The following is a 26,480-nucleotide window of genomic DNA, read 5'->3' as shown; positions in this document are numbered from 1 at the left end:
AGCAGGAAAGGGGAGGTGCTGGCCAGGCGAGCCCGTTGCCCACGCTTTACAAGAAGCGAGGGGAACCCCGGCGCGTTGCCAGGTGAGTAGCAGGCACCAGCGGAGCAGGCTCAGTGTCTCTAAGAACACGTCTGCAGTTGCCCCGCAGTAATTAACTGTGCGAGGGAGCCGAGCCCCGAGCTGTATGAAGCGCGGAGAAAACAGCAGCATCAGCCCCGGCTCTAGCCACCGAACCCCCTTCTCGCCGAGCCGACCGCGGGCCCTCCCTCCAGACTCGGCCGTTACCCCAGGAGACAGGTAAGCACGGTCCTCGCCGCGTGTCACCCGTGGAGACGCACAAAGCCTCTTGCACTCGACGTCTTTGCCTGAAACTGCCTTTGGGCTGGAATCCGTACGCGGTTGGCTGCAAGGAAATTCATTAGCACGTTTGGCTCCGAGCAGCTAGGAAAAGGTTAATTGCCATCGCACGTAGACACGCTCTCAAGCGGGTGGGTCAAAACGTGGATGCTAACCCCGCATGGGACAGCAGCACATCTTCTCCCAGAGCGCCCGCCTGCATCTCGCTTTAGCAGCAAAGAGATGGAAAGAGTAAGCCCTGGGCTACGGATGGAAAACGACGGTTTTGTGCAAAACCGTCAAAAGCAGCTAAAATCATCCTTACGGGTGCTCCCACGCCGCAAGCAGCAGCACTGAAAGAAAAAAAGCTGTACAGAAATGAACCCCCCCGCCCCCCAGACTACTAACCAGGGAAGGCTTTTGCCATGAGCGGTACTGAGCAAAGCGCGTTCTAATTGATTTGGCCTCTATTCCACTGTCAGTCGAGTCTCATTAGTTTTAAAGTTTCAGACGAACACTGAGTGGTCCTGAGGCACCTTAGAGACTAGCCAAAATCTGGAGAATCAAGCGCTTTCCTGGGGAAAGCCCACTTCCTCGGATGAGTTGGAGTGGAAATAGCAGAACCAAGAACTCTATAGAAGAGCAGAAGTAACAGGGGTTCTGCAACTGACAGGTAACGAGGCTAATTAAGGCATCTGGGTGTGTCCCACTGATAGCTCTGGATGTGAATCAACTAAGTTAATCTCTGTATAAAATAGGTTTATTAAAAATAAGGGAAATGCAGGAGACACATTTTTAGGGCGTTTACCAACTGAAACAGCCTAGGGGAGGCCCCAAACTATATCAAGGCTGTGGGGAAAACGCTAAAGCATCTGCCTGCAAACCATGACGGGGACAGGACGATGGAGTAATTATCGACAGGAATCTATACCTGGAGGCGTCACGTATAACGTCAGCAGCAGGCGGAGCTGCCTCGCTCGGGTCTGTCGGTGACGTGATGGTTTTGGAACGGAAAAGGACGACGGTGGTGCTCGACATAAAGAATTGTCTTTTCCAGAAATGAAGACGAAAAGACGTCGGTGTTGGTCAAAGAGGGAAAGCGATTCAAAGAATAGACAGAGCTTGCTGGGAGACAATAGCTGCCGTGTTTCTGCCTCTTGCTAGAACAAACACGGGGTGGGTGTGCAGGAGCGGGGAGAGTTGGGGGCGGAAATCTGTGGAACTCCTTGCCTGAGGAGGCTAGGACCGTAACAGGGTTCAAAAGAGAACTAGATCAATTCATGGAGGTTAAGCCCATCGATGGCTATTAGCCAGGGGGTAGGAACGGTGCCCCCGGCCTCTGTGTCAGAGGGTGGAGATGGACGGCAGGAGAGAGATCGCTTGATTGTTACCTGTCCCATTCCCTCCCTCTGGGGCACCTGGCCTTGGCCACGGTCGGCAGACAGGACACTGGACCAGATGGACCTTTGGTCTGACCCCGCCTGGCCGCTCTGGTGGGTGCAGGGGACTGGAATGAGGGCAGGAAATGAAGGGCTCAGGTCAGGGGGTGGGGGTGTGGAAGTTGGGGGCTGGGAGAATTGGGGGTTCAGGCAGGGGGTGGAGGACCCAGCCCATCTCCCCACCCAGCCCCCCCTCTATCCAGCCCCCCACCCTTCCTTCCACCCCCCATCTATCCAGCCCCCCATCACACCTCCCCATCCATCCAACCACCCCCATCCTCCCCAGCACACCTCCCCCTCCCTCCATCCCCATCCACCTCCTCCCTCTATGTATCAATCCATCCACCCCATCCCCCCCTCTATCCGTCCCCCAGCACACCTCCCCCATCCATCCACCCCCCATCTCCCCTCTATCCAGCCCCCCAGCACACCTCCCCCTCCCTCCATCCCCATCCACCCCTTCCCTCTATGTATCTATCCATCCATCCCCCCTCACACACACAAACCCTGCCTATCCCCACTCTGTCTGTTACACCAAATTTCTGTTTCATTCCCCATTTCTGTAGCCCTCTTGATATTTTTATTGTTTACTTTATTTGCTTAAAACAATCAAACACAATAACCGTAACAACTATCACATCACAACAATCATAACAACTATCATCCTAATGCCTATTCTAGCATTTCAGAATAACTCTTATTCAAAAGGAAGCCCTAATAAAGGTGACGCTTCCCTACCAGTTTTTAATGGCTAATACTAATCCACGTACTTTAGAAATGTTTTCAAATGTAGAGTAAAAGATGCACACACGTTATTCAAATTAGCAACAACATACATAGGGCAAGAGAAAAACCACACTCACGGAGGGACGCATAGTATCTCACACACACACACACACACACACACACACACACACACGCGCGCCATGGCAGGGCTCTAACACTGCTCCGTTGCCGTACTTACGTAAGCGCCGTGGGTCACTTGGGTTCCCAGGAATGTCGTAACACGCCCAAGGGTGTCAGAGCCGCTGCCCGTACAACGGGCCAACAGTGAGCGAGCGTCGCCCTCTGCTGGCTGGAGCAATTCCTGCTGCTGCCAAGGAGGCAGAGGTCAAGTCTCGCCCCGTTTCGCTGCGGGGAAGGAGCGCGGGCAGCGGGGACGTCGCTTCCCCCTGCTGGCAGCCAGAGGGCGGGGCAGTGTGGACAGCAGGAGTCGGTCAGACCCGAGTCCCCGGTTAGCTGGGCAGGGGCAAACCTGAGTTCTCCCCAGGGAGCTGCGGCAGCTGGTGGACAGAGCGAGCGAAAGGACCGTGGGGAGCAGCGGGAGCTGAGGAGAGACGGGCCAGGAGGGTCTGTCTGGGGTAAGTGGGGACGGGCCCCGCGACGGCTGCGCTGGGGGGGAAGCTGGACTAAGCTGCTCCCTAGATTGGGGGGGCGGGGGGGGGGGGCACAGATGCCAACCTCACAGCCTGGGAGAGGCTTGTGACCGGCCCCAGACTCACCCTGCAGTCTGACCCCTGCTGGGCCCCAGGCCACGCGGGCGTTCGGCCATGGGGACGGGGACTGAGCTGGTACCGCAGGCCTGGCTGCTGATGTGCGAGCAGACCCCCGAGGCCGGCCGGACACAGTTCCAGGGTGCACGCAAGGCCCCGGGCCCCCCCCCAGAGAGGTCACCAGCCTGGGGGGTATCCCCACAAGTGGGGGCGGGGGGCTGGGGCTGCTGCCACAGAGACATAGATCCTGGAGGAGCGGGTGTATCTGTTGGACAATTCCCAAGGGATAGGATGCTGAGGGGCAGTGCACAGGGCGCCGCGGGGCGGGACACTGGAGAGCCTGTGGCCAGCAGATCAGGAGGAACCCAAGCTGGGGACTGAGAAGTGGAGGCAGCCAGAGACCCCAGGCAGGCAGGACTCCAGGGAGCCCCGCCCAGCAGCGCCCCACGCAGGGTCCCTCGGGATTCTCCAACCGGGAGTGGAGAAAGTTCCAGGTTCAGGACAAATATTGAGCTCAGGTGGGCTGGCTTGGACGTGCCACCCGAGTTATTAACATGCAGACGCTCCCAGCCCCAAACCTCTCCACTGCCACGCAGCATGTCCCCCCCCCCCCCCCAGGCACCAGAACAGAACCTCCCCCCCGCCACCACGCAGCCTGTCCCCCACCCCGCACGCACGGGAGCAGAACGTTCCCCCCGCCACGCAGCCTATCCCCCACCCCGCACGCGCGGGAGCAGAACCTTTTCCCCCACCACGCAGCCTGTCCCCGCCCCCCGCACGCGCGGGAGCAGAACCTCCCCCCGCCGCGCAGCCTGTCCCCGCCCCCCGCACGCGCGGGAGCAGAACCTTTTCCCCCGCCGCGCAGCCTGTCCCCGCCCCCCGCACGCGCGGGAGCAGAACCTTTTCCCCCGCCGCGCAGCCTGTCCCCGCCCCCCACACGCGCGGGAGCAGAACCTCCCCCCGCCGCGCAGCCTGTCCCCGCCCCCCACACGCGCGGGAGCAGAACCTCCCCCCGCCACGCAGCCTGTCCCCGCCCCCCACACGCGCGGGAGCAGAACCTCCCCCCGCCACGCAGCCTGTCCCCGCCCCCCACACGCGCGGGAGCAGAACCTCCCCCCGCCACGCAGCCTGTCCCCGCCCCCCGCACGCGCGGGAGCAGAACCTTTTCCCCCGCCACGCAGCCTGTCCCCGCCCCCCGCACGCGCGGGAGCAGAACCTTTTCCCCCGCCGCGCAGCCTGTCCCCGCCCCCCGCACGCGCGGGAGCAGAACCTTTTCCCCCGCCGCGCAGCCTGTCCCCGCCCCCCGCACGCGCGGGAGCAGAACCTTTTCCCCCGCCGCGCAGCCTGTCCCCGCCCCCCACACGCGCGGGAGCAGAACCTTCCCCCCCGCCGCGCAGCCTGTCCCCGCCCCTCACACGTGCGGGAGCAGAACCTTCCCCCCCGCCACGCAGCCTGTCCCTGCCCCTCGCACGCGCGGGAGCAGAACCTCCCCACCCACCCAGCCTGTCCCCGCCCCTCGCACGCGCGGGAGCAGAACCTTTCCCCCCCGCCACACAGCCTGTCCCCGCCCCCCGCACACAGGGGAGCAGAACCTCCCCCACCCACCCACCCACCCAGCCTGTCCCCGCCCCCCGCACGCGCGGGAGCAGAACCTTCCCCCCCGCCACGCAGCCTGTCCCCACCCCCCGCACGCGCAGGAGCAGAACCTTCCCCCCCCCCTGCCACGCAGCCTGTCCCCGCCCCCCGCACGCGCGGGAGCAGAACCTTCCCGCCCCCCCCCCCCGCCACGCAGCCTGTCCCCACCCCAGGCACAGAACCACCACGCAGCCTGTCATCCCCCCCCCCCCGCGTGCCGGAGCAGAACCTCCCCCCGCCACACAGCCTGTTCCTATGTAGCATGTCCCCCCCAGGTGCCGGAGAAGAACCCCCCCGCCAGGGAGCTTGTTCCCCCACCCCATGCACGGGAGAACCACCACCCCCCCGACCACGGAGCCTGTCCCGCCCCCGCACACGCGGGAGCAGAACTCCCCCCCCACCACGCAGCCTATCCCCCCCCACACACAGGAGCAGAACCCCCCCCGCCATGCAGCCTGTCCCCACCCAGGCGCCGGAGCAGAACCGCACTGCCATGCATCATGTCCCCCACACAAGCACCAGAGCAGAACCCCCCCCACCTTGTAGCATATCCCCCCCAGGTGTCGGAGAAGAACCACCCCTGCCAGGCAGCCTGTCCCCCCCCCGGTGCCGGAGCAGAACCCCCCTGCCATGCAGCATGTCCCCCACACAATCACCAGAGCAGAACCCCCCCCCACCTTGTAACATGTCCCACCCAGGTGCCAGAGAAGAACCACCCCCGCCAGGGAGGCTGTCCCCCCCCCAGGTGCTGAAGAACCACCCCCCCCCTGCGCAGGAGAAGAACCACCCCCCACCACGCAGCCTGTCCCCCCCTGCACATGCAGGAGCAGAACCCCCCCGCCATGCATCATGTCCCCTACACTAGCACCAGAGCAGAAACCCCCCACCTTGTAGCATGTCCCCCCCCAGGTGTCAGAGAAGAACCACACCCGCCAGGCAGCCTGTCCCCCCACCCCATGCACAGGAGAACCACCACCCCCCTGACCACGCAGCCTGTCCCGCCCCCGCACACGCGGGAGCAGAACTCCCCCCCCCCGCACAGGCGCAGAACTCCCCCCCCCACCACGCAGCCTATCCCCCCCCCCACGGGAGCAGAACCCCCCCCCGCCATGCATCATGTCCCCCACACAAGCACCAGAGCAGAACCCCCCCCACCTTGTAGCATATCCCCCCTCGGTGCCGGAGCAGAACCCCCCTGCCATGCAGCATGTCGCCCCCACACGCCAGAGCAGAACCCCCTCCCCACCCCCACCACACAGCCTGTCCCCCCCCAGACACTGGAGCAGAACTGCCCCCCCCCACATTGCAGCCTGTCCACCCCTCCCAGGTGCCAGAGCAGAACTGCCCCCCTGCCGTGCAGCCTGTCCCCCCCCCGGTGCGGGAGCAAAACCCCCCCCGCCATGCCACCCCACCATGGCGCATGTCCCCCCCAGGCGCCGGAGCAGAACCCCCCCCACCCAAGCAACAAAGCAGAACCCCCCCGCTGTGTAGCATGTCCCCCCAGTGCCAGAGCAGAACCCCCTCCCCACCCCCACCACACAGCCTGTCCCCCCCCAGACACTGGAGCAGAACTGCCCCCCCCCACATTGCAGCCTGTCCACCCCTCCCAGGTGCCGGAGCAGAACTGCCCCTCCCCGCCATGCAGCCTGCCCCCCAGGCGCCTGAGCAGAACTGTTTCCCAGCCTTGCAGCACATCCCCCCCCAGGCACCAGCGCAGAACCTCCCTCCCTCCGCCACACAGCCTGTCCCCCCCAGGAGCAGAACCATGCCTCCCGCCTTGGAGCCTGTCTCCCCCACCCCCAAGCACCGGAGCAGAACCCCCCCACCTTGCACCGTGTTCCCCCCCCAGGCACCATCATGGAGCCTGTCCCCCCCCCAGGCGCCAGAGCAGATCCTCCCCCCTGCCGCACAGCCTGGTTCCCCCCCCCCCAAGCATCTCAGCAGATCCTCCCCCTCCGCCCCCAGGCACCAGAACAGAACCTCCCCCGCCACACAACCTGTCCCCCCCAGGCGCAGGAGCAGAACCATGCCTCTCACCTTGGAGCCTGTCTCCCCCGCCCCCAAGCACAGGAGCAGAACCCCCCCCACCTTGCACCGTGTTCCCCCCCCAGGCACCGCCATGTAGCCTGTCCCCCCCACGCACCGGAGCAGAACCCCCCCACCTTGCATCATGTTCCCCCCAGGCGCCAGAGCAGATCCTCCCCCCTGCCACACAGGCTGGTTCCCCCCCAAGCATCTCAGCAGATCCTCCCCCCCCCCCCGCCACACAGCATGTCCCACTCCCAGCCCCCAGGAGCAGAACCCCCCCCCCCCGCCTTGCAGCCTGTCCCCACCCCCAAGCACAGGAGCAGAACCGCCCCAACCCGCCTTGCAGCCTGTCCCCACCCCCAAGCACAGGAGCAGAACCGCCCCAACCCGCCTTGCAGCCTGTCCCCACCCCCAAGCACAGCAGCAGAACCGCCCCCCCCCCGCCTTGCAGCCTGTCCCCACCCCCAAGCACAGCAGCAGAACCCCCCCCCCGCCTTGCAGCCTGTCCCCACCCCCAAGCACAGGAGCAGAACCGCGCGCCCCCCCCCACCTTGCAGCCTGTCCCCACCCCCAAGCACAGCAGCAGAACCACCCCCCCCACCTTGCAGCCTGTCCCCACCCCCAAGCACAGGAGCAGAACCGCGCGCCCCCCCCCACCTTGCAGCCTGTCCCCACCCCCAAGCACAGGAGCAGAACCGCGCGCCCCCCCCACCTTGCAGCCTGTCCCCACCTCCAAGCACAGGAGCAGAACCGCGCGCCCCCCCCACCTTGCAGCCTGTCCCCACCCCCAAGCACAGGAGCAGAACCGCCCCCCCCCCCCACCTTGCAGCCTGTCCCCACCCCCAAGCACAGGAGCAGAACCGCCCCCCCCACCTTGCAGCCTGTCCCCACCCCCAAGCACAGGAGCAGAACCGCCCCCCCCACCTTGCAGCCTGTCCCCACCCCCAAGCACAGGAGCAGAACCCCCCCCCCCCCCACCTTGCAGCCTGTCCCCACCCCCAAGCACAGGAGCAGAACCCCCCCCCCCACCTTGCAGCCTGTCCCCACCCCCAAGCACAGGAGCAGAACCCCCCCCCCCACCTTGCAGCCTGTCCCCACCCCCAAGCACAGGAGCAGAACCCCCCCCCCACCTTGCAGCCTGTCCCCACCCCCAAGCACAGGAGCAGAACCCCCCCCCCACCTTGCAGCCTGTCCCCACCCCCAAGCACAGGAGCAGAACCCCCCCCCCCACCTTGCAGCCTGTCCCCACCCCCAAGCACAGGAGCAGAATCGCCCCCCCAGACTCGAAGGTCAGAAGGGACCCTTCTGATCATCCAGTCTGACCCCCTGCACAGAGCAGGCCACAGAATCTCCCCCCCCCCCCCCCCAGAATAACCCTCTCGCCTAGAGCTCAGACACTGAACCCTTCGAGCGCTTCCAAGGCCCCCAGACGCAGAGAATCCTCCGGCTGTGACCTGCGCCCCATGCTGCAGAGGAAGGCGAAAAACCTCCAGGGCCTCGGCCAATCTGCCCTGGAGGGAAATTCCTTCCCGACCCCAAATATGGCGATCGGCTGAACCCTGAGCATGTGGGCGAGGCGCACCCCAGACCCCCAGGGAGCTCGCCAGGGACTCCCGGCATCGCCCGTCGGCCTCTTCCCAGGCCAGGGAACGGTCCGCTAGTGACCCGCATCGTGTCCTCCGCCCAGCCCTGCCCAGCCCGCCCGGGGGCAGCTGCTCTGGGCAGTGGCCGGGGTCTCCCCGCCTCCCTCCTGCGCCCCCAGCCCGGTCTCCACCTCGCCCCCGCCCCGGGGCGCACCGCAGCCTGGAGGGGCCCCTCAGCCCTGGCCAAGGGGCGGGCCCGCTGCCCCCGCCCTCCCCAGCAGGGTCAGGCCCTGCAGCCTGGGGGCGGGGGCCGGGCCCGGAGCCCCCCTCAGCCCCGCCCGCCTTCCCTCCCGAGCGCTACCCTACCTCGGAGCAGCCCGGTCCCTCCTGCTCTGTCCCGGGCGCCGGCAGCCTCCCCGCCCTCCAGGAGCCGGACTTTATACACCCCCAGCTGGGCCCGGGTCAGCAATCAGCGCTCAGCTGGGGCTGGGCTTCGGCCCTTAAGGGGCCAGTGTGGGGCAAGCGCCCTCTCACCCCCCCGCCTGTCCCCCCCCAGCCCCCGGAGCAGACCCCCCCCCCGCCATGCAGCCTGTCCCCCCCCCCCGCCCCCGCCATGCAGCCTGTCCCGCTCCCAGCCCCCGGAGCAGACCCCCCCCCGCCATGCAGCCTGTCCCGCTCCCCGCCCCCGGAGCAGACCCCCCCCCGCCATGCAGCCTGTCCCGCCCCCAGCCCCCGGAGCAGAACCCCCCCCCGCCATGCAGCCTGTCCCCCCCCCCGCCCCCGCCATGCAGCCTGTCCCGCTCCCAGCCCCCGGAGCAGACCCCCCCCCGCCATGCAGCCTGTCCCGCCCCCAGCCCCCGGAGCAGAACCCCCCCCCGCCATGCAGCCTGTCCCCCCCCCCGCCCCCGCCATGCAGCCTGTCCCGCTCCCAGCCCCCGGAGCAGACCCCCCCCCCGCCATGCAGCCTGTCCCGCTCCCCGCCCCCGGAGCAGACCCCCCCCCCGCCATGCAGCCTGTCCCGCTCCCCGCCCCCGGAGCAGACCCCCCCCCCCGCCATGCAGCCTGTCCCGCTCCCCGCCCCCGGAGCAGGACCCCCCCCCGCCATGCAGCCTGTCCCCCCCGCCATGCAGGCTGTCCCCCCGCCATGCAGCCTGTCCCGCTCCCCGCCCCCGGAGCAGACCCCCCCCCCCCCCGCCATGCAGCCTGTCCCCCCCGCCATGCAGCCTGTCCCCCCCGCCATGCAGGCTGTCCCCCCGCCATGCAGCCTGTCCCGCTCCCCGCCCCCGGAGCAGACCCCCCCCGCCATGCAGCCTGTCCCCCCCGCCATGCAGCCTGTCCCCCCCGCCATGCAGGCTGTCCCCCCGCCATGCAGCCTGTCCCGCTCCCCGCCCCCGGAGCAGACCCCCCCCCCCGCCATGCAGCCTGTCCCGCTCCCCGCCCCCAGAGCAGACCCCCCCCCCCGCCATGCAGCCTGTCCCCCCCCGCCATGCAGCCTGTCCCGCTCCCAGCCCCCGGAGCAGACCCCCCCCGCCATGCAGCCTGTCCCCCCCCGCCATGCAGCCTGTCCCGCTCCCCGCCCCCGGAGCAGACCCCCCCCCCCGCCATGCAGCCTGTCCCGCTCCCCGCCCCCAGAGCAGACCCCCCCCCCCGCCATGCAGCCTGTCCCCCCCCGCCATGCAGCCTGTCCCGCTCCCAGCCCCCAGAGCAGACCCCCCCCGCCATGCAGCCTGTCCCCCCCGCCCCCGCCATGCAGCCTGTCCCGCTCCCAGCCCCTGGAGCAGACCCCCCCCCACCGCCATGCAGCCTGTCCCGCTCCCAGCCCCTGGAGCAGACCCCCCCCGCCATGCAGCCTGTCCCGCTCCCAGCCCCTGGAGCAGACCCCCCCCGCCATGCAGCCTGTCCCCCCCCCCCCGCCATGCAGCCTGTCCCGCTCCCAGCCCCTGGAGCAGACCCCCCCCCCACCATGCAGCCTGTCCCCCCCCCCCGACATGCAGCCTGTCCCGCTCCCAGCCCCTGGAGCAGACCCCCCCCCCGCCATGCAGCCTGTCCCCCCCCCCCCGCCATGCAGCCTGTCCCGCTCCCATCCCCTGGAGCAGACCCCCCCCGCCATGCAGCCTGTCCCCCCCCCCCCGCCATGCAGCCTGTCCCGCTCCCATCCCCCGGAGCAGACCCCCCCCCGCCATGCAGCCTGTCCCCCCCCCCCGCCATGCAGCCTGTCCCTCTCCCATCCCCCGGAGCAGACCCCCCCCCGCCATGCAGCCTGTCCCCCCCCCCCGCCATGCAGCCTGTCCCGCTCCCAGCCCCCGGAGCAGACCCCCCCCCCCGCCATGCAGCCTGTCCCGCTCCCAGCCTGAGGGGCACCTCTGTTCCAGGGGGTGCGGTGGACGGCGCTGGGCCGGGGAATGGGACTGGCATGGCAGGCCAGCGCGGGAGGGCAGAGCGCCAGCCCCAGAGCAGCCAACCTGCCGCGGGGGGCAGGCCTCAAGGGACCATCGCCGCATCATCCCCATTGCGGTGGGGTAGGAGCGTCCGGGGCTCTGGGCCGTGGCCGCGGGGGCGACACTGGCACGGCCCGAGGGGGGCCCAGACCGGCTCATGCCGCTGCCGGCCGAGCTGCGGGGAGTGTCCGGACCCCCTCGAGGTGCCTGTCGCAAGGATCCACCTGAAATGGGGTCTGGAAGAGGCTGGGGTGCAGGAGCAGCTGCTCTGCGAGGTGCTAACAGGAGGACTCAGAGCGCCTGAGCCTCACCTGGATGCGGGCTGCCCAAAAGGGGTGGCATGAGCTCTGTGGGTAGGGCTACACAGGGACAGGCCAGAGCCTCTTCCGAAGGCAGGGAAACTGAGGCAGGACCCTCCAGGGCTGTACCCCCAGCCCAGCAGTGGAATTCCAGTTGGAGCTGCACAAGGACCTGCCCTGGGGGTTGCTGAGTCCCTGGGGAGGGACTCCTGGCCCAGGGAGGTGAGGAGGCAGCTGGTCCCTAGCAGTCCCTCTGGGCGTGTCGTGCAGCCACAGACTGACAGCTTCCTGGTGCTCTCCCAGGCCCTTTTCCTGGGCGGGAAGCCGCTCCCCCATCTCCTCCCTTTCACGGAAAAGTGCCTGGCCCTGCTGGTATCTCACCACTAGGCGGCATGGCCACACACCTTCCCCGGAGCCCTTCCCACCTCACCGTGTCCTCAAGGCTCCGGCAGCACCAGCAGCAGCTCCCCTCTGCACCCTGCCAGCCCTGGCGCATTGGAGACGCCCCGTTTCGCACGTCGCACACGAGACTGGCACGTGGACCGGACAGGACGTCCCGATCCCGCCAGGGCGCATGAAAAGGGCCGGGCTGCAGGGGGTGTTGTGGGCTAAGCCTCCTCCGGCCGGGCACCTTTACACGCAGTAGCCAGTTTAATAAAGTCTGGGGGGGCATTTGTCATGTGGGGTTCCCCCCGGACTCCGCACAGCCCCGGGGTCCAGCTTCCCGTCAGCCCTGCTCCGGTGCCTGTGGGAGAACTGCGGGGGTCAGCCCGCCTGGGTCTCGCCGTGTCACCCACAGCCCAGCAGGCTGGGGGAGGGGTTCAGCGGGGCGCTGAAGCTGAAAATGTTTGTGCACTGGCACCTGCAGGACTGGGACACGGACTTACCCCCCCCCCCCCAGCTGTTGCCATACAAGGGGGGTGCTCCAGGAATCCACGGGGATCCCTCATTCCAGTGGCCGTATGGGAGAAGGGTCGGGGCCCTGGCCCTGGCCCTGATGAGGGATAAGTGGGGGGGGGGGGGGGAAGGGGTAACTGAGATGGGAGGGGTCACCGGACCCTGCACCCCCAATCCGCAGTCCGGGAGACCCAGGCAGCAGGTCCGAAGTGCACATGCAAGTTTCTCAGACGGGTTCCTCAGCAAAACGCCCACGATGCCGAGCAACCCCTAACAGGGTCTCTAGCAACATACCGCACCCGTATCGGTTCTGCTTGTCGGTAACGCTGTGCCCAGCAAGAACGGCACCCATCACCCCGTCCCGCCCCAGGAACCCGTCCTCCGTGTCTGCGGACAACACTGCTTGGCCGCTGCTCTGTTCTGCCGGCCTTCGCCAAGGGCAAACCCTTCCTGACAGCCTGCTTGGTGTGCTTGTCTCTGGGTAACAGGGGCCAGACAGCCCCGAGCCCAGAAAGAGGCATAGACGAGTCCTTCAGGAGGCTAGAGAGGCTCTGGAGGAACCGGCCAATCAGGGGCCAGGGAGGCGTACAAAAGGAGCTGCAAAGCTCAGGGGCAGTCAGAATAGGGGCAGTGCTTGAGGTGAGCAGGCTGGCTGGGTGCATCAGGAGGGGGAGGCTGGCGGGGGTGCACCTCTCTCACTAAGTGGAGAAAGAGGCTGAGGAGAAACAGAGGCACATTTGGAGACACCGGGATGGGCCCCTAACAGGTGTGCACCTGGCCAGAGGTTTGCGACACACAGGAGTGTGACTCTGCCATAGGGCCGCGTAGCCAAAAAGGCTTTTGACGAGGCGGTGCAAGGACCCGCACTTGGCCAGGCAGGGGCGCTCGTGGGAGGTGGGTGTCAGCCTGTTGCACTCCCTTCAGCTCAAGCTCAGGTTCCGTCCTGTTCTCTCAGAACAGAACAGCTTCCGTAGCTATAGTTCTTCAGACAACTCAGTCCACCTGTGGAACTCCTCGCCAGGGGACGTTGTGAAGATCAAGACTTTAACAGGGTTCTGAAGAGATCTCGGTGAAATCCATGGAGGACAGGTCCATCAGTGGCTATTAGGGTGGGCAGGGAAGGTGTCCCTGGCCTCAGTTTGTCAGGGGCTGGGAATGGGTGACACTTATTTCCCTGTTCGGTTCACTCCCTCTGGGCACCTGGCATTGGCCACTGCGGGCAGACAGGACCCTGCGCTGGAGGGGCCTTTGGTCTGACCCCGTCTGGCTGCTCTTATGTTCTTAGAAGAGATCAAAAAGATAGAGACTGGTGAGGTTAAATAAACACAAGTGCAGAGCCCTGCCCAAGCATTGCTACAGGCTGGGCAGCCATTGGGCAGAAAAGGCCCTGGGGATTGCTGTGGAGGAGAAGCTGGAGATGAGTCCCCAGGGCGCCCTTGTAGCCAAGCAGGCTAATGGCACATTGGGGTGCATTAGGAGGAGCGTTGCCAGCAGATCCAGAGATGTCATCATTCCTCTTTATTCAGCTCTGGGGAGGCCACATCTGGAGTGTTGTGTCCAGTTCTGGGCCCCCCACTACAGGAAGGACGTGGACACATTGGAGAGGGTCCAGCGGAGGCGACCAAAATGATTCGGGGGCTGGAGCACATGACCTATGAGGAGAGGCTGAGGGATTGGGGCTTGTTCAGTCTGCAGCAGAGCAGAGTGAGGGGGGCCTGAGAGCAGCCTGCACCTCCCTGCAGGGGGGTCCAGAGAGGCTGGCGAGAGGCTGTTCTCAGTGGGGCAGGTGGCAGAATGAGGAGCAGGGTACAGTGGGGGAGGTCTAGGGTGGACAGTAGGAAAAGCTCTTTCCCTAGGTGGGGGGGGGGGGAAGAGGCCGACGGAGACAGAACCTCCCCGGAGAACACGCCGCGCCCCCGGCACCACCCTGCGCTGGGCAGGGCTCTCCCTACCCCGGCGCACACACGACAGGACAGCAGCCGCTTTCTCAGGGACGAAGCTTTATTGCCCTGAGGGAGCCCAGAGCCAGCCGGGAAGGGGCCAGACCCGAGGGGAGCGACGCCCGGGAAGGCGCCGTTGTGTTCCCCCCGAGGGGCCGGGCTCAGGCGGGCCGGGCTGCGCAACGGGCACTAGGGCAGCAGAGGGGAGAGCGGGGTGCCGTGGCTGGGGGCTGCCGGCGGCCGCGGGGCCCCTACACGTACTTCAGGAGCTTGATGGGCCTCCCGTGGAGGCAGAGGACGACGATGTGGTGCCGGTGGCGGATCCCGTCGAAGGAGAAGGTCCAGTGGTTCTTGGTGCAGGTGGTCAGGTCGAAGGTCACGATGCTCTTGAACTTCATGGGCCCCATCTTGACGCCCCCCTTCTTGCAGACGCAGTTGATCTTGGCCGGGCTGTCGGCGATGAAGGTGTGGGACGGCTTGAGGAACAGGCCCCGCCCCCACATCAGCTTGTTGCAGTAGGCGTTGTCGTTGTCGGCTGGCGTCCGGGGGTGGTCCACGTGCTTGAGCTTGAAGATCTTGTGCAGCGGGTCCCAGGAGTGCCCGCTGGCCAGGACCAGGCAGGCTGCCAGCAGGAGCAGGAGCAAGGGCCGGGGGCCGCGTGAAGCCATGGCTGAGCCTGTCCCTGGACCGACCTGCCGTGGGGAGAGGGAGGGAGGGAGGGAGCGTGGGAGGGGGATCTGCCTCCTCTGCCCCCTCCCGCTCCCGTGATCCCAGCTCCCAGACCCCCCTCCTGCCCCAGGGTTTGCACCGAGCACATCAACCTCCTCACCCTTCGGCCAGGGTGGGGACCTGCAGCCCCCCGCTTGCTTGGATCCGGCCCCTGAGTCCCCCCAGCATTCGCACCGCAGCCCCCTGCTCCCCACCCACCCCCGGCCGGAGCACACAAAATCCACCGGCCCAGCCCCCCAGACTCTGCAACGGGGGCAGGGCCTTTCTCCTCCGGCGGGGCCACGTCAGAGTTTGGGAGGTTTTTCTGCTTCTCACTTGTGTGCGGCCCCCCCTGATTTTCCTGTGGCTCCCGACACAAACAAGGTTCCCGTCCCTGTTCCCTAGTCTTGCTCCAGACCCACGGGCGACCTGGTAGTGCCCAGCACCTGTGACGTGTGTAACTCACCCCCCCAACTGAGATCAGCACCCCCCACCACTAAACCGCTCCCCTCGCCGTCCTCGCCCCCCCTCCAAGGAACGGAGCCGTGAGCCGCCTGGTGCTGATAGCCCGACGTGAGGGGCAGAGCCATCGCCTTGTCGTGTGTCCAACACTTTGTGCTTTTCGTGGCTGTTCCGATGCTTCCTGGTTCCCGACCCCCTGGCCCTGACCCCGTCCAGAAGTGGAAGCTGAGCCCAGGAGTCCTGACTCCCAGCCCCCAGCGGCCCTAACCACTAGCTCACGCTGCCTTCCACAAACCCACCCAGCAGTGCCACTGTCCTCTCCCGGCTGGGACTTACCTAAATCCTTCCCGTGTGGCTGTGAGCGTGATGGATCCCTGCCTCGGTGGAGCTGAACCTCACCTTGCTCCTGCTCCCCGACGTGGTGCAAGTTATATAGGGCCCGGCCGGACCCGGCGAGGGAGGAGCCAATGAACAACTGGGCTCTCCTGCATTCCTGACAGCCGGCAATTACGAGCCCAAGTCCAGCAGGCAGGGTGTGGGTGGAGAGCAAGCGGCACATCTCAGGGTGCATCCCGGATGCACCCCAGGGTGTGTCTACCTGTGCATGAAGGTGTGAGTGATACACCAACGGGCAGGTCCAGGCCAGCTGTGTTCCTGCCAGGGTGGGGAAGGGTGGCACAGACCCGGGCGACCACCTCGGGGTGCTAACCTGGGCTAAGCCTGGGCTTTTGCTGCCCAGGAAAGTCAGGATAGGAAAGCCCACCCACGGACTCTCACACCATTCGTTGCTCCGTCCCGGCCCACCGGCACCTCTCAACCCAGCCTGAGCCTTGAACCTCACTGCCCTCGGTCCTGACCCACCGCCCCTGCCGTCCCAGCCCTGGGCTCTGTTCAGCCTTTCCAATGGAAAACGTGGGCCCAACCGGTCAACGTGGCCACCCTGGAAAAAGGTTACGATGAGGTTTCAACGTGGATTGTGGATTAGGAACCAGCAAAGGTCCAGAGAACATGAGCGATGGGGGAAGGCTGAAAGTATTGAGCTTGTTCGGTTTGGAAAGGAGCAGACTGAGGGGGGACATGAAGCCGTTTTCAGGTATCTAAAAGGGTGTCGCAAGGAGGGGGGAGAAAACTTGTTCTCCTTGGCCTCTGAGGACAGGACAAGAAGCAATGGGCTTCAACTGCAGCAAGGGAGGTTTAGGTTGGACATTAGGAAAAACTTCCTGCCTGTCAGGGGGGTGAAACACTGGAATAAATTGCCCAGGAAGGTTGTGGAATCCCCATCTCTGGAGATACTGAAGAGCAGGTTGGACACACCTGTCAGGGACGGGCCAGACCCGGGCTACTCAGCACGCGGCCCGTGTTCTCTTTGTTTGCGGCCCACGGTGCGGTTCGGGTTTACATGGGGCTCAACATGCGGCCCGCGGGTGGGAACCAAACCAAAAAGTCGTCCATAGAACGGTCTTCTGGTCAGATGCGGTTTAGTGGTTCCATCCCTGGACTGTCGTTGCTCTCTCAAAGTGCTGTCCTATGGCTGGAAATCCGGTCAACGTTGCATTTCATTAATATCAGCAGAACTGACTTAAATGGGGCCTGCGTTGCGTAGTCTTGCCTTAATCTTTGTATTCATGCCCGTCAGTGTAAAATAAGCTATTTGCATATATTTGCATATATATGCATGTATCTGCAGCCACACTTAAGTTGCAGCCCTTGGCATGTGCTGTATCGTTGTGGGCCCCGGGGCTTCCAAAGTTGAGTAGCCCTGGTCTAGCCGGTGTTGGGTCCTGCCGTGCGGGCAGGGGACTGGACTCGATGCCTCTCGAGGTCCCGGCCAGTCCTCGGGTTCCGTTGTCTGGTCTGGTCAGGCCGTCTCCCCGGATTAGGATCCCGTGGGCCCAGGAGAGGGCCGGGGTGGGAGCCATGATAAAGACCTCTCGGCTGCTTCTGGACTTAGTCGGCAATTGTTGCATTTTCTTCTGAGCCTCCGTCCATTTCTCTCCGAACCCGGCCTTTCTCTGGGACCCCTCCAGAGAGGGAAGGGCAGAGCAGCCCCTCCCCTCATGGTTTTGTCCCCACTTAGGCCCGATTCACATCGCCCCGGTTTTGATCTATCGATTTCTGGCCCCTTCACACAGGCCTGGAGTGAGACGCGGCGGCCATTTTGTTTGGACTCAGTGGCCACGGGCACCTTTCCCCATCGACTCTTACGCTTCTGTGGCACTGGGCACTTGCTAATTAGGGTAAATGTAACGGCTCGTTTACTGAAACAGCTTCCACCCGCCGCTCTCCTGGTGCCCCTCACGCCTGGCTCAACACCCCCCCGCAAAGCGCTTCAGAGAACCGGATGCCATGAAAAGAAGAGACACGGGGCGTCCCCATTGCTTTGGGGAATGGCAGGTGTCCGTAAAGGAGGAGAGGAGACAGCTAGCACCCCTCGAGTGAATGCCCCTAGCACAGGTGACCACAGCTAGCCTTGAGCGCCTGTGGGCAGGGTTGCACAGAAAGGGGGTGATGCGCCCCCCCACCTTACACATCTGCCCCCCGGCAGGGTAAGAGTGGGTCTGCAGAGGAAGAAGAGGGAGAGCAAAGTCTGGAGTGTCTGTGGCGAACGTGCTGGGTGGGTCGGAGTTAGCACGTTCTCGCCCATTGGCCGAAGGGAAGGAAAAGATGGTGGGTCGTGGAAAGGGGCATTGAGGTGGGGTGGGGAGGCAATAACGTGGCTCGGCCCAGGGCAGGCTGCTGCTGCTCGATATACCTGCAGGCCACGGATACCAGGGATTGCAGCTCCACTGGCCCTGGAGCGCTGTTCCCGGGCCATGGGAGCAGCGGGAGGCGGCGTGGTCTAGGATACCACTTCCTGCAGCTCCCATTGGCCAGGAGAGATGATCCGTGGTCAATGGGAGCTGCGATCACCGGTAAATGCAGCAGCGGTGGCCCGGCAGGGATTAACTCTGGTGTCGTGGATCCAGCCCGTGGGCCGGTATTTGCCCACCCCTGCACGAAGGGGTGCAAAACGACAACACACACGGGATGTGGCCCATGCTCTGATTCACACCAGCAAGAGACACAACCGCACAACATGCAAATGCACCGACCGAAGGGCTAAACAGACATGCAAGGAAAAAGTGGCACACAAGATGCCTTCCAGCAAGCAGCACAGTTGCACAAAAAACACACGCATGACAAATAGAACATGACACACGTGACACACACACACACACAAGGGATTCAGCTGCACACAATACAAACATGGCAAAGCATGCATCACCCAAGACTGACTCACACCTACATACACCTGAGCCCATACCTCATTCTCTCAGTCCATCCCCGCACACACCCATACTTCTCTGTATCTACTTCCATTAGCGCCCATCCCAGTTTGGGCGTCGCGGGAGAATAGTCGTTATGCTAAACCCATGGGAGGTTGTTATTGCCATTAACATTCCTGACGGGTAGGCTTGATGGCCCTGCTAAGATAAAGAAGAGGTCACCAGGTATAATTAACGTATGGATTAGCTGTCAAGGATCCACCTTTCCTTGCATTTCAAACCAGCTAATGTCCTAGCTTTGCTATGGACGTCACATTCCAAGTTCGCCCAATCGCTCCTCTATTTGGAGGAGGTAACCGGGAGCATATCCCTTCTAGACTTGACTCGGATCCGCCAGGGGAGTGGGGGAGATTGCAAATGCCCAGGTGGAAGGGAAGGTTGGCAAAAGCGGTCATGAAACGACTGATTTCCCGTGTCTCAGGAAAGGACGGAGAAAGGACTTCACAAAAGCCTCGTTTAGGAAACATGGAGAACTGGTAGGTGAGGGGAGAAAAGAGGATTTCAGAAGAGCTGGCACTTCCATAAGGAAACGAACAATCCCCGAAGGACGGATTGCCCGGAACAGTAATATCCCACACGCATGACTCCACCGGGAGACCTTCAGGACCTTAAAATAAAAAAGGAAACCTTCACGGGGCAGATTGCTAAGGAGGCATGTGCCATGTAGGCCCCAAATCGGAAAGGCTACGGCACGAAATGAGTCGCATCCAGCAAGGGCAGTACATGTCCGAAAGAGGAGGTTCTTTACGCCATTCGGAGTGAGCAAAACAGGAAGGAAATTGTAAGCCCTCTGCTTAGCAGGGACAGAGGGTTAACTGAGGACCTCAAGAAGGAGGGGAGGCGTGTGGTCCTTATTTCTGTCACTTAATGGTGACCAGATGCTCAATACTAACGGCAAGGAGAAAGGAACACAAGTCCGCATGGGGGGGGGGGGGGGGGAACGGGCGAAACTATTTAGGCAACTGCCATGCATTAAATTTGGTATTAATTTTAAACTTGTATTACATTTGAAATGGATCCTGCAATACTTCAGGAACTAGCTGACGCTATCTCAGAACTGTTAGCAAGTATATTTGCCGTGTTGGGGAGAATGGGAGAAGGCCCAGATGACAATAGAATGGAAGACATAGTAACTATTGTTAAAAAATAGCGGGGAAGGGGGAGGTGGAGGGATAGCGACAGGGCTGTGGAATTATCGACCGTTCAGCCTAACTTTGATACCTGGCAAGATACCGGAACAAATTATTAAACACTCAGGCTACGTCTACACAGCTTCCCTCTGTCCCAAAGCCTATGCAAATGAAGCGTGGATTAGCATATTGCTGCACTTCATTTGCAAGAGGTTTTTGTTCAAAACGGTGCCTTTTTGTGCAAAAGACTCCTCTTGGGCAACAGCCGTTCTGCCTCATTTTTTCAGGAAGAACTGCTCTTGTGCAAGAGGGGGGTTTTGTGCAAAAACGGCTCCTAATTAATTATGCAAATGAAGCATGGCAATATGCTAATCCATGCTTCATTTGCATAGGCTTTTGCGACAGAGGGAAGCTGTGTAGACGTAGCCTTAGTATGTAAGCACTTAGAGGACAACAGGGTTATAACAAATAGCCAGCATAGATTGCTCAAGAACAAATCGTGTCAAACCACCTTCATCTAATTTCATCTAAACCAATCTAATTTCCTTCTTTGACCAGGGACACTGCCTGAGTACATGGGGGGAAGCAGTCGACGTGCTACATCTTGCTAGTAGTAAGGCTTTTAGCAGAGTCCCACATGGCTTTCTCATAAGCGAAGTAGGTAAATGTGGTCTACATGGAATTAATAGGAGGAGAGTGCGAAACTCTTCGAAAGGCCACACTCCAAGTGTAGCTGTGAATGATTTTCTGTCACACCCGCAGGGCATGGCCAGAGGATCCAACGGGGTCAGTCCTGGACATGCTACTAGGCTGTGTGTGGTGCTGCCGGGAGGGCAGGGGACGGGACTCGATGGCTTCTCAAAGGCCCTTCCAGTTCTAGGATGCCAGGATTCTACTAGTCCATATTTTTGTTAATGACCGAGATCCTGGAGTGCAGAGAATGCGTCTGAAATTTGCGTATGACACCAAGTTGGCCTGAGACGTTTGAGGCCACCTGATGGAATCCAGCCACGACACATGCACTGTGCTGCCCGGAGAAAATCAGGCGCAGAGTTGGGAAATGGGGACTAACGGGCTGGTTGCCAGTAGCACGGCCGACAAAGATTAGAGGACGGCCACAGATCGCAAACGGCACATGAGTCACCCGGGTGATGAAATTGCTGAGGCGGCTCCTTTTCATTCCAGCAGGTGTATTCATGGAAGTGGCATGAGTAAGGTGCTGGAGGAACACAACCCACATCCCCTGGCAGGATGCCGATCCAGAACTGTGCCCGGTTCTGGCTTCCACGCGTCTGGAAAGACGAGCACAAATGGGGAAGAGCCTAGAGGAGAACAACCGAAAAAGGCAAAAGGGTGAGAAAACGGGACCTATGAGAAAAAGTGAAAAAGGGGGGGGGGGAGTGTTTAGTCTTAGGAGAAGACGGGAGGGTGGGGTGGAGCTCTCGTGCCTTTTGTACGTCTTAATTGTCTTGCTTCAACTTTCAGTCATTGGGCGGAGTTCTCCGTTTGCTTGCTAGATGGAAGAGCCCTTCCCCAATTATCTGTGTGGGTGTTTATCAATTGGATCCAAGTCCTGGCTTAACCTTCTCTTCGAGTCAATTGCTGCAAGGTGTGTGGTCTGTCCTGTAATCACGCCTGTGGCTCTTCTCCGAGCCATCGTCAGTGTACCAGTGTACCGTTCTGGACCTGGCCCCCAGAGCCGGACACAGGACTCCCTCAGCCACCACACGAGGGCCAAGCACAGGAGTAAGCTAACCCCGCACTCCTATGCACATTCGCCCGTTGATCGCAGGGTTGCCCTGGGAACTCATGTTCAGCTGATTGATCTCTATGACCCCCCGCTGCAGACCATCGTTCTCCCAAAGCAGGGTCTCGGGGGGTGTGTCTAGACTACAGGGTTTTGTCGACAAAACTATACCTGCATCCACACTGCCTTTGAGTTATGTTGACACAACATCGACAAAACTCAGCAGTTTTGTTAACGTATGTAAACCTCATTCTACGAGGAATAACGCCTTTTGTTGACAGAGTTCTGTCGATAGAAGACATTGTTGCATCTACACTGTCCTTTGCGTCCACACTGTCATGTCGACAAAGCGGCTTGCTTTGGCGACAGAACTGGCTGTAGTCTAGATGTTCTTTGTCGACAGAAGCTTTGTTGACAGTATCTGTAGACAAAACTTCTGTCGACAAAACCCTGTCGTCTAGACATACCCTGGTTGTTACTGACCAGTGGCTGTCCTGCTTCCTGGCAGGTTTGGGCAGATACGGAGCCAGTCCTTGCTAGCAAACGGTGACCTCCAAAGTGACAATCGGATGCAGAGTTCATAATAAGAATGGCCAAAGGTCCAGCTAGCCCAATGTCCTGTCTGCCCACAGTGGCCAATGCCAGGTAACAGGGAACCCTCAAGGGTGTGTCTAGACGACATGGCTCCGTCATGGAGCCGTGTAAAGTAGTTAACTGGACATAGTCAATGAAGCGGGGATTTAAATAATCCCCGCTTCATTAAAATAAAAATGGCTGCTGTGCTGTGCCGACGATCAGCTGATCCGGCACAGCATGGCAGTCTAGACGCAGCGCAGTCAACAAGGGAAGCCTATGTCGACCGCTTCATGTGCCATTTTTATTTTGGTGAAGCGGGGATATCCCCGCTTCATTGACTATGTCGAGTAAACTACTGTTCATGGCTCTGTCGACGGAGCCATGTAGTCTAGACACACCCCAAGTGACCCCTCTCCTGTCTCCCATTCCCAGCCTCTGACACACAGAGGCCAGGGACACCTTCCTACCCACTCTGGCCAATAGCCATTGATGGACCTCACCTCCATGAATCTATCTAGCTCTTTTTGGAACCCTGTTAAACTCCTGACCTTCACCACATCCTCTGGCGAGGAGTTCCACAGATTGACCTTGTGCTGCATGAAGAAAAACTGCCTTTGGCTTGTTTTAAACCTGCTAGCTATTCATTTCATTTGGTGACCCCTAGTTCTTCCATTATGGGAACAAGTAAACAACTTTTCCTTATTCCCTTTCTCCACACCAGGCTTGTTTTTATAGACCCCTGTCAAATCCCCTTTTAATCTCCTCTTTTCTAAGCTGAAAAGTCCAAGTCTTTTTCATCTCTCTTCGTATGGCAGCCCTTCCAAACCCCCCAGCACTTCGGTTGTCCTTTTGGCAAGCGCTCTGATTTCAGAAGGTTCATACCGATTCCTCAAGCTCTCAATGGGGCGCTTATGCACTAACTTTCCCCTTAGCGGGAAGCGGCTGTCCGTTAGAGATTGCCTTATGCATTCAAACAGGGTAGAGGCTGCGTGCTACATTAATATATTCCAAGGCTACAGGGGCCATAATGATGCTGGATTCTGATCTCCTGCATACGAAAGACCAGAAACACACACCCCCATCCCGCGATTCTGTATCAAGCCCGAAGCTTCCGGCTTCACTTCAGCCTCATTTTTGGAGCCACACTGTGAATTGCGCCAATCAACAGCTGCTTTGATAAAACATCCCGGTGGCAAATTCCCTTCCCTGATAAGAAGGTGCATCGTCTCTGAATGCCGAATGTATCCAGCCGTGGCCCTTGCTCTGCCTTGGCTTGACACGGTAACGCCCTGTCCACACGGGTTCCTAGAGGGTGTTAATTCATCCCTTAGCAGAGCCATCTACCCACCCTGGACCCCGGTGCCCACTGATACTGTTAGGTCCCCCGCCAGAGGGGCTGCAATGGCAGTGGGGTGAGGAATGCTGGGGCGCAGGGGGGTAGCCTGCCACTGGCAAAACTTCCTTGGGGTTTCTCAAAAGGAACAATTTTCTAATTTGGGGCATTAAGGAATAACCCACTGTGAACTCCTGGTGCCACATGGGCTGCAAAACCCACACTAGATTATTGCTCTTTCCACCTTTGATCCCTTGGGTTTGGTCTACACTGGAGCAGCAGATCAACCTAAGCTGCGCAACTCCAGCTACGCTAATCACATAGCTGGAGCTGGTGTATTTCAATAGCCATCCGCACAGCGGGAGGTCGACAGGAGCAAACCCTTACTCCTCATGGGGCCAATGGGGGTCGCCCTCTGAGTTTGATTTAGCAGGTCTTCAGTAGACCTGCTAAATCAAACCCCACAAGATTGAGCATGGCAGCATCGATTTTTTTCGCCTAGTATAGGTATGGCCTTGAAGTCTTCTCCAGCCCTGAATTGCACTGACCCAAGAGTTATTGACTGGCTCAAGAACTAAACATTTGGAAGGCATAAGAATTAGAGGGACTCTGCATGTCTAGCTCTCTTTAGCGTTGTGAAGGTTGCAAACACAGCACGCATACTGCAAAGCCGCGCAGCTCGGAGCAAATAAACAAATCTAGTATAAGAGCTGGACGCAAGAGATGAATTCCAGAGTGGTAACAGATCAAGGTCTAGCTCAGCGTTTCTCAACCAGTGGTACGAGTACCCTTGGGGGTACTCGAGAGAGGCCTGCGGGATACGTCAACACAACTGAAATTTGAAGACAACTGAATTTTTGTTTTAAGTTTGACGGTGCTTTATTATTTTTGTACCTTTTACACCCAACAATTTCATCGCCTGCCCAGCTACGATTAAGTTGTTTACACAAATGTAAAAAAAATGGTGTGTCTGAAAACTGTAGGTACTGGGGGTACTTATAATTCGTTTTTAAAAAAGGGGTACTTTATAAAAAAAAAGGGTGAGAAACACTCGTCTAGGTGAATGTTCAAAGCTGAAGTGCAAGGAAGCTACAGGCCTGGGCCTGTCATGTATCTAGCTTAGCCAAATGAGGCATTAGCCTTTCAGATAAGTTGGCTGTAGTATGAAGATACAATCGCATAACTATTGACACCATCAGCTCAGGATTAAACTAAGACTGTGAATGGCTCGCTAACTACAAAAGCAGCTTCTCCTCTCTTGGAATTCACACCTCCAGATCAGCTGCTAGAAGTGGGCCTCATCCTCCCTGATTGGATTCACCTCGTCATCTCCAGCCTGATCCTGGCCTGCATATTTATTCCTGCCTCTGGAAATTTCCACTCCATGCATCTGACGAAGTGGGTCTTTGCCCACGGAAGCTGATGCTCCTACACTTCAATTAGTCTCTAAGGTGCCACAGGACTCCTCGCCGCTTTTGCAGATTCAGACTAACACGGCGACCCCTCCGATACTCAATCCCATAACTAAGTGACTCGTGCGTTTTCTTAGCATGGGTCTATGTTTGTATGCGGGTGATTGTAGAACTTACTGATGATTTGGGATAAAAATGTTCAGGAGACACCCGTAGACATCACCGATGGCTGCTGGGAACTGGTGTGAAAAGTCGGAGCCTTCCTTAAGGAAGCCCAGGCTACTGTGGCGATAAGAGAAGATGTTGATAAGTTGGAAGAAGAATATCTAAGCGGCCTACCAGGCGAAAAGTCCCCTGATAATGCTGGGGACAAACTCGTAAACATGGACAGGAGGGATTTACTCCTCATACTTACCGATGAGCTACAGTGGGTATACGTGTAACTAGAAGTCTTTGTTTCCTGACCGCCAGCAGACCTGGCCATCCCCATCCTGGATTCCTTCTGGATGCTTGAGTCTGGGAGAATTGGAAATGTTGGGGTGGGGCATTCTGTACTTTCTAACCACTGCAGCCTCTGTGATCGGCCTGTCCATTGGGGTTTCTGTCTGAAACGACTTTTCCTAAGTGGCCATCGGCTTAACGTGGTCCTTGCCTGCTTGCATCTCACCTCTCCGACAGGAAGTCCAGCTCACACGGTGTTGTTTGCCCTACTGTTTTCAATCAGGGGTGGGCAAGAAAATGGTGGTGGTTCACCCTGGTGGGCCACCGCCTCTATATTTCCTGCACCTCCACTGGTACGGGTGATCGCAGTTCTCATTGGCTGTTAACGATGATCTGCAGCCAATGAGAGCTGCGATCACCATACCTGCAGACAAGCAAGTAAATTTGCCAGTGTGGGGGCCTACCAGGGACTCACCCTGGCAGACTGGATCCAACCCCTGGCCTGGTATTTGCCCACCGCTGTTTTAAATCCTGGGGCATCCATGGAGACTGGATCTTTGCCTTACGCTAGTGTTTATCAGCATCATTTAATACCAGAACCAATAAAGTCTACAACAGGAAGCGAGGTGATTAAGCAGCTTCCAGGAGATCTAACTCTGCCGGCACAAATTAAAAAGGACACCGAAATTACTGGACCCACCCATTGGATGCTGTTGGGTGTCTGTCCTGTTTTTAATGGGCAGAAATGTGCTTTTGGAATTCTAGAAAAGAAGATGGAGAGGTGGAGAGGGAAAACGGAAGCGAGACGGAGCGAGTGCAGTGCTGTAAATGATTTCAGTTCAAAGCCAGACTTGAGATTCTGGACGGAACGAGTTGGGTTGGAGTTTTGTTTGGAACGAGTTGGGTTGGGAATTTGAGTTGCTCTCCTCTTGGATCTCAGTAAGAGCTGGAAGGCAGCGTGTGGAAAAAGACACAGGTGCTCTGATACACACACAACACAAATACACCCAGGTAACTACACTGGGTACAGGCCAGTGTCTGATGGACATAAGGACAACCACACAAAAACACAAATGTACTGGAAAACACCACTAAGACACACACACACAAGATAGAAGAGAAGGACAAGATGCACCCAGGGGAGCCAACAGTGTTCATGGTCCTTTGGACAAGGTGGGGGGCAGCTCTGTGAGGGGCAGGGCTTGGGGCAGCCAGCCCTCCATGCCACCCTGAGGGCTCATCTAGACTAAGGGGAAC

The 26,480-nt window shown here is 60.4% G+C and overlaps 1 protein-coding gene and 1 long non-coding RNA gene across 3 annotated transcripts; one reads left to right on the top strand and one right to left on the bottom strand.

The window, feature by feature from the left end:
- Positions 1–156: 156 nt before the first annotated feature.
- Positions 157–26,480, top strand: LOC142821047 (uncharacterized). 2 transcript variants are annotated; one of them, XR_012898091.1, is made up of 3 exons: positions 157–297; positions 20,903–21,067; positions 21,200–26,480. It is a non-coding gene; the product is annotated as an uncharacterized LOC142821047 (long non-coding RNA). The 2 variants fall into 2 exon arrangements; XR_012898090.1 differs by having other exon boundaries at positions 20,900–21,067.
- On the bottom strand, positions 14,131–15,746 carry LOC142821223 (ribonuclease pancreatic-like). Its single transcript, XM_075912072.1, has 2 exons — positions 15,595–15,746; positions 14,131–14,780 (listed from the first exon to the last, which is right to left on the bottom strand). Exon 2 carries the CDS (start codon positions 14,754–14,756, stop codon positions 14,340–14,342), a length of 417 nt encoding a protein of 138 aa, XP_075768187.1. The 5' UTR covers positions 14,757–14,780; positions 15,595–15,746; the 3' UTR covers positions 14,131–14,339.

This window comes from Pelodiscus sinensis, chromosome 30 (genome assembly GCF_049634645.1).
Source record: "Pelodiscus sinensis isolate JC-2024 chromosome 30, ASM4963464v1, whole genome shotgun sequence".
NCBI lineage: Eukaryota > Metazoa > Chordata > Testudines > Trionychidae > Pelodiscus > Pelodiscus sinensis.
The sequence above is the reverse complement of the archived record's forward strand: the minus strand, read 5'-3'. Positions and strand labels throughout refer to the sequence as shown.